This window comes from Protomyctophum bolini (genome assembly GCF_963924005.1).
Source record: "Protomyctophum bolini genome assembly, chromosome: 11".
Lineage (NCBI taxonomy): Eukaryota > Metazoa > Chordata > Actinopteri > Myctophiformes > Myctophidae > Protomyctophum > Protomyctophum bolini.
In genome coordinates this window covers 33,885,706-33,905,267 of record NC_137872.1, presented here as the reverse complement: position 1 = coordinate 33,905,267, position 19,562 = coordinate 33,885,706, and the positions used below count along the sequence as shown (strand labels likewise).

The 19,562-nt window shown below is 42.0% G+C and overlaps 3 protein-coding genes across 5 annotated transcripts in view; 2 read left to right on the top strand and 1 right to left on the bottom strand.

Moving 5' to 3' along the window:
- ntf4 (neurotrophin 4) overlaps positions 1–19,562 on the bottom strand; it is a 270,598-nt gene that overhangs the window by 189,063 nt on the left and 61,973 nt on the right. The gene's annotated exons all lie outside the window — the stretch shown is intronic.
- On the top strand, positions 1,134–14,140 carry tbc1d17 (TBC1 domain family, member 17). 3 transcript variants are annotated; one of them, XM_080775830.1, is made up of 17 exons: positions 1,134–1,187; positions 2,526–2,621; positions 5,248–5,325; positions 5,414–5,525; positions 5,724–5,907; positions 6,132–6,243; positions 6,399–6,575; positions 6,702–6,827; positions 6,943–7,046; positions 7,146–7,240; positions 7,358–7,474; positions 8,093–8,193; positions 8,823–8,922; positions 9,778–9,875; positions 10,525–10,641; positions 11,301–11,387; positions 12,508–14,140. In XM_080775830.1, the coding sequence occupies exons 1-17, from the start codon at positions 1,176–1,178 to the stop codon at positions 12,679–12,681; spliced, it is 1,890 nt and encodes a 629-aa protein (XP_080631956.1). In that variant the 5' UTR covers positions 1,134–1,175; the 3' UTR covers positions 12,682–14,140. The 3 variants fall into 3 exon arrangements, 2 of the variants coding, with proteins under 2 accessions (XP_080631956.1, XP_080631955.1); XR_013964858.1 differs by having other exon boundaries at positions 1,144–1,202; positions 10,525–10,659; positions 12,508–12,530; XM_080775829.1 differs by having other exon boundaries at positions 1,144–1,202; positions 12,508–14,139.
- Positions 17,674–19,511, top strand: ccndx (cyclin Dx; the record flags this gene model as incomplete). The annotated part of the gene is made up of 4 exons (XM_080775156.1): positions 17,674–17,949; positions 18,129–18,344; positions 18,535–18,855; positions 19,359–19,511. The coding sequence occupies 4 exons, from the start codon at positions 17,674–17,676 to the stop codon at positions 19,509–19,511; spliced, it is 966 nt and encodes a 321-aa protein (XP_080631282.1).

Below are 19,562 nucleotides of genomic sequence, written 5' to 3'. Positions count from 1 at the left end.
TGGGCGCGCTCGTACTCGTGCTCTGAGTCGTGCACGTGGACGAATGAAGCCAGGGTTTCCTTCCCTAGTTCCTTCCCTTGCTCCCTCGTCGTCCTTGCTTAGTCCTTAGTTTGACCAAAACAAGACTGTGTTTAGTTCAAGTTCAATCACATCTAATCTAATCCAGAACAGAGGTAGACGTCATGGTTGATTGATTTACTGATTGATTTGAATTTGATTCTGTGAACTCTTGACTGCCAATGCCATACTAGGCTACTTTATGTAACAGCAGAGTGTGAGAGGTAGAAAATAATCGAAGCTTGTGCTGCTGGATTTATGCAGTTATCTTATCTCCCAAGACAGATTCAGCATTCAGCAAACTCAAAGGAAAATCTTTTTTTTTCTGTCTCTTTTGTTTAGTTTCCCCAGGTTAATGTAGTTCAGCGAGTCAGTGTACCAAGACAGAGTACAGCAACTTGCAATGAGTGTCATTAAATGTTTCAATGACTGAATTGAGTACGGACCCCAATGGAAACAAGCCATAGTGCTTTCTTAATCTTGGGTCTCTATTCTCTAAATCCTCTTAACAGGCCTTTAACTGTACTCTCCTCCTGTACCTGTCTTTGCAAACTGTTAACAAATGAATCACTGTAGCTTTGCAACCCTGCAGGATTGAGTTACCCAGTGAAGAATAGGCCTTTTCACACTTACTTGACAACATAAATAAGTCCAAGTTTATATTTCAATTGCAGTGTTTAAATTGTGAATATATCAGACAGTAACTGACAGGAAATACAAAATTGTTCCTTTTATACATACACAGTAGTAAAGTTAAGATGTTCTGCCACTGACACATGCACAGTGGCCATGTAGCCAGTGGTTCTCAAACTGGAGCAGTTGAGTGGGTTCCATCCAGGGGTCCCCTGAAAAATGTGATTAAATATTTGTAAATTACAAACATATTTGTAAATTCACAAATATGTGCATAATTGCATTGCATAATTGCATTTTCATGTTTGTTGTTGACAGTGACAGCGGCGCGCTGTTGTAATCACACAGGTCAACATGTGATTGATATGTTCCTAGCAGGGGGGCGGGGCCTCTCTGGGGGCGGTGCTTCGCTCAGGGAGGAAGTGCACTGTGACGTGACGTTATTTTGTTTTGGAAAAAGCGACAGATAGCAGACAACAGAAGAAATGGAGCCAAAGGTAGACAACCCCAAGGTACCTAACTATGTTATCGAAATGTTTATCATATTGGCAGCTTTTGTTTATTTGTTTATTTTAACTTTATTAGCACCCGTTGCTAGCTTTTAGGTGATCATGTCGCCGCCGCTTCAAAGTCATTTAATTCCTTGTGTACAGCAAGAGCAACCGAACTAGCCGAGCTAACATGTACACACTGTAGACTAGCTTTACGATAGATTAGCACAAACAAACACGGGCACATTTCTCAGAATATGCTGGAAATTAGACTATTTGGACAGTTATTACATAATGTTCACTGTGATGTGTACTATCCATGCAGCCCCGTAAGCCATAATTCCCAGATTTTAGCTAGCCTAAGATTTAGAGTAGACTCTCGTAGATGTATTTTAGCGATTCTGACATTTTCAATCTGAAGTGTCAGACTCAGAATCGATCAAATACATTCGAGAGTCTAAATCTTATGCTAGATTTTAGCCTAATTAATCTTCATAGTATGGATAATGGAACCTGCACCCCATGAATCCGATCGCATATCTTGTCGTGATCGACTGCCCTGAAAGACAAATTGTCCATTTGATCGTGATTACTGTACACATGTCCGTTTATATTGGTTATAATGCCCGAAAAATAATCATGATCCCTCAAATGTGTCGTTACATATGGCTGGTTTGGCTTGCTGGTGTTCTATAAACACTGCAATGGTAAATCCCCACTCAGGCAAGCCAGGTGGCATGACTAGGTGACTCACTTTCACGTGACAAATATTTTGGAGGTTACTATAGTAGGGGGGTGGGATTTATTTATGTAGGCTGGGAGTGGGAAGAGAAACTTTAATAACCCCCCACTTTTCTTCTAATGGCCCAAAAGTGAAAGCCCTCCCTTTGGCAGTGTTTCCAATCTGAGAGTTGTATTTTTATGACCCAAAATGTAATGGTTAATACTTCATCCTCCTTCCTCAATCATCATGATTTTTGTTGCAATAAAAAAAACACATCTTGTTGATGTCCTGCTTTTGAGGCCCTGTTTTGAAGTTGAATAAGTAGTAGAGTAGATCAGTGTATATCTTTGATATAAGTTATTGCAGAATTCAAGTTCCCACCTGAAACCTCTGCCACAGAGAATCACTGCTATATATATAACACATACAATGGCAGTGAGTGTCAATACAATGCCCATACATTACCTTCATAGACACACTTTAGCACAAATGCACTGGCCCCACCTGTCACTTCCACAGGAATCTAGTGTAACTGGAAGTGCAACAGGTCACCATAGATATGAATTTGCCATTATGCTGCCGTTTTACATTTAAGTGGGGCTTTGTCTCTCTCTCCTCAGCTGATATTTGAGAAGGAAGGAGTGTACCTCCACACCAACGCCAAGAGGAATAACCAGGACACAAGCATCCCTGGGTTCATTCGCATTGTGGAGCGGGTAAGAACAACCAGTGAGAATCTGAATTATTTTAGTTGCTAGGTATGTTTGCACATAGAACTGTAAGTACAAGGAATGTGTCTCTTAGATTGGTGCATTACAGTGCAGTGTGAAAATATATTTTAAACTAAATATAGGTTAAAAGTGCAATATTATTGTATTGTCACATGCACTTACAAAACATCAATATTGCAGGAAGGGCAATTCTTGTACAAACACAGATTTGCAAGGCTGTAATCCTGTACTGTGGCTGCAGTAGTAGTGGTGATAAACTGCATTTTTATACTGCAGCCATGCAGTAAAACGCTGGATACACTGAATGCCAGTATGTGCAATGGTGAATGGGAATCATCAGTCTGTATAATACAGAGGTTCCCAACCACTGGTACTAGTACCACTGGTGGTACTTGAGCCCTCCTCTGGTGGTACTGGTAGAGGAGTTGCCCCAAAAAATTAAAAAAAGACAAAAGTGGAATGAAATACAGGTAGTTCTTCTGACCAAGCAATTGGTTGAAATAGGCTATCCAGCCGTGCTGAAATGAGCATGGCAGCACACCTAGCCGTAGATATAGGATTTGAGAACGGATTAATCACATTAGAAATATCATCAGTTGTACTGATTAGTGATTACTGATTAGACGGAGTTTTGTCAGAGCAGCAGCATTATTGGCTTAGGAATAGAACAAAAAGGACAGGTATTACGCTCCTGTATTTTAACATCAGTTATTATGGTGGTACATGGAGAGACAAATATTTTCTGAGGTGGTACTTCAGTATAAAAAGGTTGGGAACTAGGTGCTAGGTGTGTTATGTCTAAAGACTTAAACGTATGAACTATTGATATGATATGATATAGTACTTTATTGTCAGTTCACACTGAAATTTGTCTTGCGACACAGCAGCCAAGTATGCAGAACACATATACAAACACAAAGAACAAGACAATTTACATACATAAAGACATGAGCAATATCCACCGCTTAGATTATCCTGTGGCTACTACATCTCCTGATTAAGCCTCAAGGTCGACTGGTAGACAAAGGACCTCTTTAGTCTGACCTTATTGTATGCTGGTACACCATATCTCCTTCCTGAAGGTAGCAACCTATATTCTCCATACAACACATGCTTAGTATTAGAGGTGATATTCCTTGCTAACCTTAGGATGCTGTTATCATATGTGGATGTATAAAGTTTCTGAAGTTGTTGTCCAACAATCTTTGAACAAATGTTCAGTTGTTGCAGCAGTTGTGACTTTAGGGCTGCAGACAGACATCCATACCAGGTGGTACTACAATACTGAAGAACACTCATAATAACAGAAGTGAAAAACAAAAGAAGAATCCGTATTGTGCTCTGTTGTATTATATATGTGCAGAAAGAGATAATATATACTAGTACTACATTCCCCTTTGCACTTGTTTGGTACTGTGCCCCCAGAGATATTGGTGGTAAAACAGGAGGCGATAGTAGTAGACAGTTAAAGCAGGTGTGGGAGGCATATCTTACCAGAGGGTGGTCTTTGAAAGAGGGGATATCCAGGTTGAGAATTAATAATAACTAGTCCTTACCCGTCCTTAACCTGAATATATGAACAGCAAATGATGTTCAGTGTGGGTAATGTGATGTAATAGATCACATTACTGATAGGGGGAATTGTTTACAGATGGTCTTGGGAATATGGGTTGGGCACAAAAGTAGGCTAAGTTATGATCCAACAGATAAAAGTGCACAGTATTGTAACTGTTGCCAAGGCAATGCCGCGCAGCCATGCTGGGTGCGTGCAACGCAACCCCTGCGTTGGCCGCGATGCTTCCCCAAAGAAGAAGTTATGTCGACGGACGCAAGAGTAGCTGTAGGCTACTATGGGTCCGAGTTGTTTTCCCAATTTCCCCTGTGTGGGTCTGATGTATAGGTCTGATGCCTGCCTGGGGGCGGTGTGGAAAAGGGGAGGTGCGTTGGAGAATTGAAGGGGAATGTTGCGCGGAAAACTGTGTAATCAGTGTCCGTCCCAACATGCATTTCACTGGTGACACGTGATTTGCGGGGAGATGAGTTGTTTTTGACGCAAATTAATGTAATTGAGATGATTGTTAGAATGTTTGGCGTGTGTAATGCGGGGCAGATTGAGGTTGGAGGACAGGGCTGCACGGCGCTAGGTTCCGTGAGGCTGTCCGTGCGTTGTGGCGTTGTGAGGAGGCGCTCTAGGCGAGCAGCTGTCTTGCTCTATGCTAGGGAAGGGACTGACAGACAGCGGTTCTTGAATTTAATAATGATAATACATTTTATTTATAAGGCGCCTTTCAGAGTACTCAAGGTCGCCGTACAGCAGGTTAAAAACAGTCAATACAAAAACACAGTTAAAAGCTAAACTAAGGTACATCTTGCAGCAAAAGAGAGCAGACTCAGCACTCCTCGCTCCACTGTCCTGTCTAATACAGCAGACATGCCTTTGGGCTAATTGGTGGTACAACAGTTAAAAACAGTTAATACAAAAAAACAGTTAAAAGCAAAACTACGGTACAGCTTGCAGCAAAAGAGAACAGCCAGCATTCCTCGCTCCACTGTCCTGTCTAATACAGCAGACATGCCTTTGGGCTAATTGGGACTAAATGTTTGTCTTTAGGGTGGGGAGCCAGCTTTAGAGTGGAGCCCCCTAGAGGATGCAGGTCGAAGTGCCCCTGCTGTATTCTACACAAAAAAGGTAAGCAGATGTTACTTTATTTGATGCTCATGACAGAAATACCCGTCAAACATATTCACACATACAGTACCAACTCTGTACCCTTCAGGACGGAGAAGGAGGGGAGGAGGATACCAACTTTGACCCTGGATATGAACCAGACTGGGCAGTCATCAGCAACGTGAAGAGAGACAGCCAACGTGTCCCAGCCAAAAACACGGGTATGTTTTCAGACATTGCCACAAATGGCTACTATTGTTTGTGAGGGATCGCTTTACAGTCTAGTATCGAAAGCTATACAATATGAATCAGATAGACTTCACTCATCAGATTTTATGTTTTGATTCAGGAAGCCGGCAGCAATACATGAAGCAAATAATGGTGGTTACTTACTCGTTATCTTTGTGTGTCTCTCCCAGGTGAGTGGTCATTCTCGTTGCCCGTCACCGAGCTGTACTCTCTTAGGAGGTCACGGTTCACCTTGGGGAGAAACTTCCTGGTCTTGACCAGTAGGGGCGGTCACCCACTCCCCCCTTTGCATTTCCACAGAGGCGGAACCAGAGAGCTGCTAAGAGCCCTGCAGCGTTATATCATCCTCTCTCCGTAAGCTTTTTTTATTTTATTTTGGGGTATATATATATATATATATAATCACATGATTATGGTTGTCTAGATGGCTAGACAACCTATATGCAGTGCTGATGTGTCCCTCTTGACGCATCACATGATTGGAACAACATCACATGATGGTTAATGTTTTGTCTCCTCGTTTGTTTTGTTTTGGACCGTTTCTATGTGTATGTATAATGTATTTCTGTTATCCTTAGGTCGCCACTTGATGGGAGGGTCTTCCTTGCCTATCCCCATGACTCGGGCGCCCTCTCACAGTCATTTGATGAGCTACAGCTCTTTGATGACGGAGGCGCTGATCTTGTCTCGGTACAGTGTTGTTATTTTTGTTTTGTTTGTGTGTGTGCGTTCGTTCGTTTTTGCGTCCCCTAATTGAAAATATTGTCTTCAAAGAAAGGAGGTAGGGGAGAAGATGGCACATTTTAATCGGTTTCTTTGTCATTCTTTTCTCTGTGCTGCTATAGAGATTCATCCAAGACCCCTATGCCACGACCTTCGGCGGATTCTCCAAAGTCACCAATTTCTTCCGGGGGGCCCTTCGTCCTCCAGATTCATCCAACCACCACCACCACCATCGTAACCAGGACCCCAGTGTGCAGCCCTCACTGGAGGAAGAGCCTGGATTTGAACTCATCACTTGTGTAAGAATCCAAAAAGAGAATTTACAGATTACAGAGCTGTACTTATCTATACTCATGTGACTATACCAGATATGGAGATTACACGATTATATACAGCGTTTATAGCGTAACGCTTTTCTCGTCCAGGGGGCGGAGCTAGGTCCCAGACCGGAGGTAACGCGGGGGCAACCAATGGAGCAATGGGAGGAGTTCCTGGATGCCGAAGGCCGTGTGCAGAGCCCAGACAGAATCAAAGAGCTAGTGTTCCGAGGGGTAGGATTGAAAATGTTATATCACCACTCTCACATGGAAGCTACAGTATCTAATGCCAAATACATTATTTTTTTCAGATGTTTTGATATTATGTTCCTTTTGACATCTCCTCCAGGGTATCACGCCAAACCTGAGGAAAGATGTGTGGAAGTTTCTCCTGGGCTTTTATCCATGGAACAGCACTGCTAAGGAAAGGGAGGACATTCTGAGGGTTAAGACGTCAGTGTTTTATCACAGTACACTTCTTTCAACCTGGTGTAATAATAATACTGAATCACACGATAGTTGATTATTTTCCTGCCTTTCTTGTCTCCTCAGGGACGAATACTTCAGAATGAAGGTGCAGTGGAAGTCAGTTAGTGAAGAGCAGGAGATGAGAAACTCCCTCCTCAGAGGATACCGAAGCCTCATCGGTCAGGACTGCCGTCTATAAAAAAATAAAACATGCATGTGCCTCCTTTATTGGTCAGCTTCCTGGTTTGAGCATTCATGTCTTGTGTTAAATGTCTACCTTTGGTATTCTGTGACAGAGAGAGACGTGAGTAGGACAGACAGACACAACGCCTTTTTCTCTGGGAACGACAACCCAGGGCTGACTCTCCTCCACGATGTCCTGATGACCTATTGCATGTACAACTTTGATCTTGGTGAGTCAACTCTTTTCAGTGTAAAATATTTTAATTTCAGTCATAATTGCACTTGCTAAGTTTAGCATTTTATGAACTTCCTGTATGAATCCTACACATACCTGACGACCTGATTTATCAGTTCTTTGCCATATAGGGCCCCTATAGACTCTGGAACAGCCTACCTGGGAATATTGGTGTAGCAATATCAGTCCTATCTTAAATCACATCTCAAAACCCATTTTATAGACTCCATTGTTATTAATAATAATAGGTGCTGTGATTGTGTCTATTTGATTTATTTTATGCACGTTAGCTTCATGTTTTTTTAAACTACACTAGTTACTTGTAACTAGCCTCGGTACCCAGGCTTTTATTTTCGTTCGGCCTTCGGCTCAAAAAGAGAAGCCTGGGGAAAACCCATTGGAAAATCTGGCATAGGAAGTGGGAGCCAACTAGTACTGCGCTAACCAATAACGGTGCAGACGGGCGCGTCGCTCCACATTTGGTGACGTCAGCGTTCTCCACTGTTTTCTACTGGGGTTTATTAGTAGTATTGTTACCACACAGTAAGTGAATGTCACACACAGATGCCACCTTTCTGTGACTGTCCTCTTTTGTCTCCTGTAATCTGTCCAGGCTATGTCCAGGGAATGAGTGACCTGCTGGCACCCCTCCTATTTGTTACTCAGAATGAGGTGGAGTCCTTCTGGTGCCTGACTGGCTTCATGGATCTTGTGGTTAGTCGTTAGGAAGCTAAAATCTCATCAGTGAATTACGCTTTTGACTGACGAGCATGTCCGTCAGTTGACATATGGTGTTGCTGTTTCACATTGAATGGGGCGTAAGGGCACTAACTGTTACTTACACACCCTGTGTAAGTCATATGTTTTGGTAAAACAATTAAAGCTCTATATTCTAATTCAGTTCAGGACACCAATGTTTTTCCAATCAGGAGAGAGAAGATAAAGATAATTTATGAGCTTAACTTTTTTTAATGTTCTACTGGAAAATTTGTCTGCTACTGTCTTTTGTTTCATCACTTCCAAATTCCAATTACAGTTTTATTGTATTCTGTATGAGTTCTTTCTCCTGATTGGATACAATTGGTATCACGACAGCCAACATGAAAATGTATTTTATGTTCACTGAAGATGTTACTGAACAAACATTCTCTATAGTATTGTTTATCAGCATATATGAAATATCACTTACACCCATTTAACATAATCTTTTGTTGCATTGTTTATTTTTACACACTGAGTAGTGTGCTAGGTGTAAAGGTGAAGTGCTACCAATTGAAGTGTTCACACTACTGACCACTACTGGTCACTGTATGATGTACGTGTCTCTTTCAACCTCTCCACAGCGTAATAACTTCGAAGAGTCTCAGGAGGCCATGAAAAAGCAGCTCCTTCAGCTGAGCATCCTGCTGAAAGCTCTGGACCCAGAACTGTGTGATTACCTTGGTGTGTGAGAACATTCAGTATATTTATTTACCCCATACTACATTATCAGCAACCAAGGTTAATTTTTAGCCTATTGTCCTGCAATTATTACTCTATTTATGGTGAGCTCAAGATTTAATATTATTTATAACAGCGTTCGTATGGGCAACCTCAGTCTGTCACAGTAAAACACTCAGGTGTTCATTTATCCATTTGTAACTCTGAAGGTACTTACATACTGGGATTGTAACAAATGAACAATCAGAAAATGTGTTTTAGTATTTAGTATAATTCGATGATGCTTCATTCATACAATTTGAAGCTTTTCTTTCTTTTTTTTTTTAATATATTTTTTTGGGCTTTTATTGATGGCCTTTATTGGCAGTAGAATGACAGGAAATAGGGAGAGACCTAGAGAGATGGGGAGTGACATGCAGCAAAGGGCGTCGGGATCGGGATTCGAACCCGTGACACGCTGTCAGGCTCGCGTTGCAGCCTAGGGTGTCCGGACCACCACGCCAGCGGCCTGGGCGCTTTTATTATTATTTTTTTTAATAATTATGTTGCTTTATCGCCACGTAATTGTCTGTGTGGACGTACTCGTGACACCAATGGCAGTTTAAATCAATCAGAATTCATCACACAAAACAAATGCTCCCGGTGTGTAAAGACCTTGAGATTGTACCGCAAATGTAACGAAATGGACCCTTATTGCCCCATTTGGTTACATATGTACACTACACTCTCAGAGTTACTGTAAACTAATGCTCAGTATTTCACAGTGCAGGCAAAGCTTGTTGATTGTGGCATTTTTGTGACCGTTTTGCCATTTCTATTGAAATCGGAACAGTAACGGTGTCCTTCTGCCCCCATCAGACTCCCAGGACAGCGGCTCTCTTTGTTTCTGCTTCCGTTGGTTATTGATCTGGTTCAAGAGAGAGTTTTCCTTTGAGGACATTCTTATCCTGTGGGAGGTGAGAGCACAACACCTACCTGAACATGTTTTGCAGCACTTTAAAGGCTGGCAACATACATAGTGTACTTCAAACAAATACATTTTAGTCACATGTTTTATATACTTGATGCAGCTCCACGTTTTTTGATTGATTGAATACTTTATTAGTTAGAAATGTAAACTGCGCAAGGTACAGTCAGACATTGAGTCCAAAATCATAACACAAAAGCATTATTCATCCAGTGCTGGAATGGAACATTTTGCCATCTGGATGGAATTCCTGACAAATCACACCCAGAGTTTGCATTGGTGTCTCTGCGGTGATGTTCGGCTAGTTAAAATATCTCTGCGGTGCCAGAAGTAATGAAAAGTAGCATTGTTTCCTCCACAATTATGTAATTCTGTTCATACCTTTTGAAAACAAAAAGTATGCTGCAGCCATCTATACAGTAAAGTTCTCTATATAGGATAAACTTGAACTCTGAGAGGGCAAATTAACTCATAAAGGTCCATTTGTATCCAAAAGGGTCTACTGAATGGCCCAGTAAGGATACATTAGGATTTCACTGTGTAGTGTCTGTCGCATACAGAAAACTATAAGGCACACTGAAACAAGAAATTAAAATAAATCGCTAATAAATAGCTAAACATGCTCTTTTATGCCTTAGGTGATGTGGACTCGCCTGCCCTGTGACAACTTCCACCTGCTGATGGCCTGTTCCATTCTGATATCCCAGCGAGGGGAGTTGATTGGATCTGATCACGATTTCAATACCATTTTGAAGGTGTGTCTGTGATGATGGGTGGGTCTTTACTTTGAGTTCTTTTGTATTCAGACAGGAACACCCACGTCGTAGATTAGATTTAACCATGTATTGCAAGTTGCAACAGTGTTGCAAACTACTACGGCTCTGCTCTTAAAGGGACACTTCACCCTTTTTGCAAAAAAATATATGTTAATGACATTTAGAAGCTTTAGATCACTTTCCTGGGGGTATTTATGTGTGTAATATGTGGTTTTAGATATTTTAGATTGTAGCAGTGAGCCTGTTGTCACTACCTTCCTGGACTACAATTCCCATAATTATTTGGTGCACTCACTGCACTGCTCCTCCTTGTGGATAGGGGGGAGAGTTGTCTTACTGAGACAACATGTAGTCCAGGAATGAAGTGAGCCCAGTGTCCATGACATCAGAGACAACAGGCTCACTGCTACAATCTAAAATATCTAAAACCACATATTACACACATAAAGACCCCCAGGAAAGTGTTCTAAAGCTTCTAAACGTCATTAACATATATTTTTTTGCAAAAAGGGTGAAATGTCCCTTTAAGGTGTTTTTCCTGAAGTAGCCAAGCCGCATGCTAAGCTAACAACCAAACGAGCAAAGATTTCCTCTGCGTTAAAAAAAACTGAACACCTTTTATAATTTCCCATCAACAGCACATAAATGAACTGACAATGAAGCTGGATCTGCAGACGGTACTAATTGGAGCAGAGGCTATCTACCTACAGCTGGTCACCTGTAAGGTAAGAAGTGGCCTATACAATCTAGACAGTAAGTTGTACTCTGAGAGTGTACAGGAGACCCGTACAGGTCCATCTGTCAGCTGCTTTAGCTCATTTGAAAGGTCTTTCTCCTTGGATAGTACTTTGGAGAAACACAACAGAGAGTCAACACAACAGAAAGTACCTTACCCTAACTAGTTACTTTCTAAGCATCTTTCTCTTTTTTTCATATTCTCACTGTTTACATGTTACTGTAACTCATTCACTGCCAGATTAAATACCTAAATGTACCACCCAGTGGCAGCTTTTATTTTCTTCCCGTATTTCCTTACATTTTAAGTAGTCACTAAATATTTTTGCTCCAGTAAGATCACACCCTCGCATGGGTGTTATTACAACAGTATTCAAGATATCAGGATATGAAATATCTAACATACCTATATGTATTGTACTGTGCTTGGGAAATCTGTCGGGACAATACAATACAAAGAATACAGTATACTTGGTACCGGCACTACTACTGGCAGCTTGTAAGAAGGCAGTCATAAAGTGGACCCCCGACCCAGGAGCAGTGGTTGTGCATTGACAAAACTCACATTTTTAAGAGTGCAAAATACTTTATTCAATAGAAAATGAGAAGCTCCGGGAGCAGTTGGAGGTGTAGGGCTATATCTTGCGCCATCCCTTACCCCTTATCCCTAAACTTATTTGCCACTTTTTACTATTTCGAAAAACCTTTTAAAATAGCCAATCTACAAGCTCACAACGTGTCGATGTTCGGGTTAGGTTAGGGTTTGAGGTAGGTTGTCGGTCTACGGGTCTAATGACAGTCGGACCAATATTATGTCTAAACTAAAGGTACCCGCTAGATTAACTATTTAAAAATGTTTTTCAAAATAGTAAAAAATGGCAAATAAGTTCGTTTGGGGATAAGGGTGGCGCAAGATAGGGCCCTTTAAAGGTCTTGCTCAGGGACACTTGGACAGTCTACACATAGACCGGGCCCTTCTGATTCCTAGACGACTTCTCTACCTACACATTCAGCTATGACCGCCCCCCTTTGTTCCTTTCCTCTTCCTTCGTCTCTGTCACATGTCCCACATTCACCCTTCACTCTCTTTTCCGTGTTGTGCCCATGCAGGAGCTGCCTGTCAAGGTGCAGGAGGTTATGGGACTCTACGTTCCCTTTCCCTCCAGCTCTGAAGAGACGAGTCCAGACTCTGACATGTATGAGACACACCATCAGGCACAAGGAGCTGCCTCCGCCAGCCCATGTTGCACTAGCAGTGCATCAGCATCGCATCCCGACCATTGAGCTGTGGTCCCGCCCCCTACCTACCCTCAAGGCTGAATAAGTGCTCCATTGATACACAGTAAAACCCTTATGGGTCCATTTGGTTGCATTTGGACACTCCTAGAGTTACAAGTGGACAAACTAATACAGAGGATTTTACTGTGTATGGAGGGGGGAAAGCATTGAATGGACGTACTATATGGAATATGTTTATATATGAAAGAATATATGCTGTTATGGATATTATCTGGAATGGTGGTGTTGATAATTGTCCATATTCAGTCACACAGTGGCCCATATGCTCCTAGGATCAAAAAATGGCTGCCGTGAGGCTAGGATTAATGAGGAAAACCGATCACATTGCAATGAGCAGTTGAGTATGCGTTGTTCCGAGGCTGTAATTACCAGTGTAGCAGACAGAGGGCATTGTTGGGTGAGAGAAGAAGCTTTTTTCCAGTGTATGTTAATGAAGGTGTTATTATTACCCAGAATGTTTCAGCATTATAGCTGTATTTGCAGTGCTTTTCTGTTATGTGCAACAATTCCTCTCCTTATCATTGATAACTGTAACCATCTTTCTTTTTTTTTTAGGGAGTTATGCCATCCTTTTCTCTTCTTTTGTGTATGATGCTGCTATTTTACACCCTGATTGTTTTATCATTGCCTAGTCCTCGTCACAGTGCTTTGTTTAACTTTTCTCTGTTCCCCTGTGCCCCTCTCACTCTAAAGGGATAAAAAAAAGAAGGATAAACTCACCGACAACGTGTTGGTATAGTACTGTATGCCATTCCAGCCCTATGCAATCTTTGCATGCCTTATAGATTTTACATGCAGTGTGATAAGCCTTTCTGTACTTACCTGTTCTATGTCATTACCTTTTCACTCACCGATTGTTACCAAATAAATGGTTAAATCTTACCTAAACACGGTATTGGATTTCAAATTGCTGATTTGATTACATTAGAGTGGTTGGTTTGTCACTTAAAATTAACATGTTTTAGCCTCTCATTATGCCATGTCATTATTACCTTAACTGTCTAATCACAATTGTTTTTGCATAATTGTCAATCATTTTCAAACGTCTGTATAAATTAATCTGTTGAAAAATAGTGACAATAGCTGATCTACAAGATCAAAACGTGTCGCAAAGCGACTTGGTCTTGTAGATCGGCCACCTTAAGATATACCTTAAAATGCAAGGCCTGTTTTGGCCATTATTTTCTCTGTATATTTAAGTTATTTGTCATATTTGCCCTGTTTACAAAGCCTAAAGGGTAAGCATCAATTTTGATTTATGTTACAATGTATGTTTCAAACAATTTATTGTGAACTAAAATGACCGACATATACAGTAGTGATGTCTAAGACTTTAATTGAAGGCCCAATCTGGGATGGTTTTGAAAATATATTAATTATAGGGATATATTGACCTATGTCCTTCAATAATTTTGCCGACAAATACTGTTTAAAAAATATTTGTTTTGTTGAGCAGTCAATCACCTTGAATAAAAACATCTCCACTGCTATTTCTTATTTTTGGTGGTGGGAGTGTCTTGTTTATATACTGTATGTATCACTAATTGGACCTTTAACTTAATAGACAAAAGTCTTTGACAAAGAAACATGTGCTTAGTAACTGGTTAACCCAACTAGTGGCCCTATAATGGAGAGGGGGCTAGGTCAGGGACAATGTTTTATGGTGTAGCCCCCCTCTCTGCCCTGTGTTTCTCAAAATTTCTCAACAAAGTAGAAATACCCGTAAAATGATATTGTCTCTGAGGAACTAATAAGGCAGCTGAAAGATACAGTTAAAAGTGAGAATCAGTTCAGGTCATGTGAAAACTGGTCATTTGGTTTGCAGAACAAATTCCCAGTTTGAAATGATAAGATACTCCCATATTTGTTTGCATCATGCAGTGTCTCAACTTGTGAACTGGTTAAACTTTGCCCTCATCACTCTCCTCCCCTCTCACTGACCAGCAGGTGTCTGTGTGAGGTGAAAGGCTCGGGAAAATGGGGCCTCTGTTCTCCACTGTTCTGGGAAATGAGCTGGAAAATGAGGGGCGTTGAACCACACCCCCTTCTCAGGACCCGGTGGAGTCTTCCTTTGCCTGTCCATCTCTGTCTCCCTCCCTCCTCTCTGCTCCCATCAGTGTTGTTTGAATACAGCTGCGACGTATGAATTTAACAGGGCCCTTAAACAGGCCGGCGATCTGTCACCATGTTTCACTTCCTCACGCCCCTCTCTCCACATGACCTGACCTCACTTGACTGGCGGCGCCCAACTTACTTAGTCTTGCATCCAAACTCAATCTGCTTTCAATATTGTTCAAAGCACTTTTTATGGCTGAGGGCCTGCTCAACAGCTTTAAGGCCCATTTTCTGGGATGATTGCTACAATCAGCCAGGTGTCTGAGCATTATGGTCTCTTGTTGCAATATTGTGTCTTAGAAACCTCTTACAGTGGCTGATTAATCTGTAGATTAAACAGATGTTTGGGGTTTTAGGAGGCCTTTAACATTTGATATGTAATTTAAAAAATTGTATTATATTATTATATTAACCCTTTGTTGACCGGCCGGTCCAGAGGCATTGGGCCTACTGGGGATCTTACTTTCTTCCCTCTGTAGTCTGTTCAAAATCTCTTTGTAAAAAATAGCCAATCTACAATCTCACTTGCAATGCAATTTACTTTTTACTTTATTTGTTTATTTGGGCAGGACAATGCATATGAATGGACGTACTGTAAATACACCGGATATAGCACAGTTGCTAATTTCCATCTGCAGTCCTCGCAGGAAACACAAAACTGAATAACAGTGAATGAGTTCTTTTGCTATTTTCACCTAATATTTGCCCCAGGATTGGGTATGGGTTAACGTGGTTTTAAGCGAATTTCTACCGATTCACAGTATGTGTCCATTTGTCCAACCAATCTGCAAGCTCACAACCTGTTGCAATGTAACAGATTGTGAGCTTGTAGATTTGCTATTTTTAATTTTTACGTATGTTTAAACCCCTGAATAGGGATGCTACGATTCATGTGGTTTTTAAACAACTTTCCACTGATTCACAGTATTTGCATCCACTATTTTCTGGTGCAAAATTTCCCATTATCAATAACACAATAACCTGCAAATGGTCAACCTCTTCAGGTTCAATGTACTTTGAGTCATTGATAATTGGCTCAAATCAATTAAAGAATCAGTCACGGCACGGTCACATTATCTCTATCTCTTTAAGCAGCTCTCGAATGTCTATTTGGAACATGAGCTGCCAATGAAAGCGTAATGTGTGAAAAGCCACCTGTAATGAGTGTGTCAAATACAATCTGTATTCTCTGCTGGTACGTGCGACCCCATTGTGACCGTCAGTAGAGTCCCCAAGGAGGGTGTGAAAGTGTGTCTACCCCGTACCCAACTTGTTTGTGTGTGTGTGTGTGTGTGTGTGTGTGTGTGTGTGTGTGTGTGTGTGTGTGTGTGTGTGTGTGTGGGCACAGCAGCAGGCAGAAGGCCAGGGGCTGTTGTCTGACACTGATTTGTAAAGGGAGACAATATGGCTCATTGACCTGCCTGGCTCCACTGTCTGTTGCACATACCTCGCCCTTCCCTCCCCAGTGGATTCACTGCTCTTTAAACAGGGGGAGCAGATTGCCACAGGCACAGGGAGGGGAGAGGAGAGAGAACTGGGAGGGGGGATGTGACAGGACACAGGTTGCTTTGACAATGAGATTCCACTCAGAATGGTGAGTTGAGACAGCGACACAATCAGAATGTCGAGGCAAATGGAGTCCTAGTCATTTTCTAAGATAGAAGTTTATTACAGTTCATGAGCACACAGGAGAAGAACAATAATCACAAAAGTTGGTGGTCAAGTAGTTCTCTATTAAAAGCAGGGATCAGACCATTTAAACAGAGCCTGATGATCTGCAGCCACAGCCGAATTGTACTGTAGCAATAAATACAGTACCAGGCCAGCATATGGTGGTGTCTTGGTTCTAAATGATCCACACTGCATGGAAATATCAGAGGGAGGACAAATAACAGCTTCATGAATAGCGCCACAAGACGGCGCTATTCACACTAGCCTACTACACAGGACAGCAATTCCATCTCTAAAGGTGAATAATATGAGAAAGAAATTATCTTATTATTCTCTGCCTTGAGAAGACGGGATAGAGAAGCAAAAGCGAGATTGGGATAGATTGGGCAGAGAGAGAGAGAGAGCTATGTGTGCCAAAACTTTGACAGTGACAGATTTATTTTAAGTTGATCTCTACAGGGTCAAAGGGAAAAGGCAAAGGCAAGGAAAAGTTTATCACTTTAAAAAAAAAAGTATTGTACATTTTGTGCAATCTTATAAATGAATAGTGTATCCCCAGTTAGATCCCCACTATCCCAAATATATATATTTTTACACATCGTAAACAAACACCCTCGTCCTTTTGTTTTCCATTCCCATTGTCAGAGTCTGGAGAAGTGGAGATGACCCTTTTTCTCCCCTCTTCTGTGTTTCACCCCATCTCTTTTTCACCGTCGAGGACAAGCTGTTGCGCCGTCCCTGCGGGCCACTCCCTCTCTTGTCTGTACAACTCCCTCCCCCTTCCCTCTCTCTCCTTCTCTTTTTCTCCCTCTGTCCACCTGTTGAAGCAATTGTTGCACAGGCTGCATTGTTGTCATCTTATTATTTGACGTCACTCACTGTGTCGCCACCCCTTTCTGCTAACTTTATTGTGTCCTCTGGCTCTTTCCCCGTCCGCACCCCGCCCTCTCAGTCTTCGCGGGGTATAAAATACTGAGAGAAGAGTTGCGGTTCAAGAATCGGCAGAGCACCACAGGAGCACACACTCAAGCAGGCATTAGTACCATAGTAACTCCTGGCATAATTTGGTGTGGAACATCTTGTTTTCTCAGCTGACAGAGAGGGACCACCACCTTTGACTTTTCATCTTCTCTTCACATAAAAAAAGGATCCGTCTATCTACTTTACTAGACTGTGTCGGTAGGCAGAGGCATGTCTGTGTCTCTGTGGTGCGAGGAGACAGAGGAGGCTCATGGCCAGGTGGAGGAGGTGGAGGGGGATCATGACCATGAGGACAGGAGTCCGGGGACGGGCCAGGCCAGGGGCTCAGCTCAACTCCGGGCCCCCTGGGACCCCACCGTGTCTGGGCATCGCGTGGTCCAGCGGCTGCTTCAGATGGAGGAGAGATATATGCCCTCAAACCTCTATATTGCTCTCATGCAGAGAGATCCAGAGCGCAGAGAGGAGCTTACAAAATGGTCCCTTGAGGTAAAAGATGATCTTACTCTTATAACAGTAAAATCCTCAGTGTTCATTTAATTCTGAGAGCCAGGTCCATTCCGAGTTACTGTGATTTATTCTTTAGTTTCTTTTTTCAGTTTTAAAGTTGTAGTATAAAAGTTACTGCGCTAACTGTGACGGCCATTTCTTCACTGTCTCTTCTCCAGGTGTGCTGTGACCGTGGCTGTGATGAGGCAGTGTTCCCTCTCTCTGTCTCTTTGATGGACAGGTTCCTATCCGCCTCCTTGTCCTTGCCGGTCTCTCCGTACTGCCTGACCGCTGCCTGCATCCTTATCGCCTCGAAACTTACAGAGTGTGAGAATATCACCGCAGATACTCTGTGTGCTGCGGCTGAATACAGCTTCCTCCCCTCCAATCTACGAGTGAGTCAGTCAAATGTGATTGTATAGAGATAACTTAAATATCTGTTTTGGCATCAGTGTTGTTACCTTTCATCTCATCTCATCTCATCTCATCTCATCTCATCTCATCTCATTTTAGCATAATGCCTCACTACATCATCCATGCATTTCTAAGTCATTTATGTGCTATTTTCTTTCTTCCCTTCACAAGGAAATGGAACGTGTCATCCTTGCAACTCTTCGATGGGACACAGCGGCAGTGACTCCTCAGGACTTCCTCCCACATCTTGTAGCCACTGTGGACGAGAGGAAAGATGGAGACACTGACTCTCAGGAGCCCCTTTCAGCCTTGCGTCGGCATAGCGATACGCTGGTTGCCATGTGTGTCTGTGACTCTGGTTTCTTGGGAGCACCTCCGTCGCTTATTGCTGCAGCTTCAATGAACTCTGCCCTCCGGGGCCTGAGCACCCAAGGGCCCAGTGTGCTTGCCCATATGAGCGAAAGGCTAGCAGAGCTCTGTCAGACTGACCCTGTAAGTACTATATAAATGTACAAAACAAACTTCAAGAATGCAAAGCCAATTAGAAATGAGAGGGGGGGGGGGAAGAAAATAATTAAAAAGTAGGCTATATTAATCATTAATCATAAAATGATTGTCCCAGTTCAACTAGGCTATCTCTCTATTTTGGCAAAATAGCAATCTACAAGCTCACATGTCACTGCTGCTGCTACAGTTTGTAAATCAACAGTTTGGGACCTTATGGTGAAAGCAAAATGTATTTTTTTTTCCACATTTTAAACATGACCAATGCAACAATGCACATTGTGTTACATTACATGTGCAATAAAAATATGCAAATTAAATAAATAAAATAGAATTATAGCTTGGGCAAGAGTAGTGCCCTGTATACAAAACAGAAAGATGTTGATGTGGTGTTTGAGTGGCATGTATAGCATGTGACTGTGATTTGACAGAGTTGCATCTGTTGCGATTATCATACTTTATCTTGTCTTGTCTTGTCTTTGTCATCACAGGTAGTGCTGCAGTGCTACAGTGAAATGATAGAATCTGTCCTCAGACAACGTTTAAGGAATGGACTTCAGGGAACCCCCATGGGAAAGGATGAAGAGATGGATGAAAATGAAAGGGCAGGAACTCCTACTGACATGAGAGACATTGATTTCTAAACGCATCTAAATAAGTAAAGTGCTACATTGATTGTATGAAATCAATCAAAA

Coding starts and splice junctions, on each gene's coding strand:
- tbc1d17 (XM_080775829.1), top strand. CDS start 1,176: ATGGAGCCAAAGGTAGACAACCCCAAG. Junction 1,203..2,525: donor CAAAGGTAGACAACCCCAAG/GTACCTAACTAT, acceptor CTCTCTCCTCAG/CTGATATTTGAGAAGGAAGG. Junction 6,828..6,942: donor AAGAGCTAGTGTTCCGAGGG/GTAGGATTGAAA, acceptor CATCTCCTCCAG/GGTATCACGCCAAACCTGAG.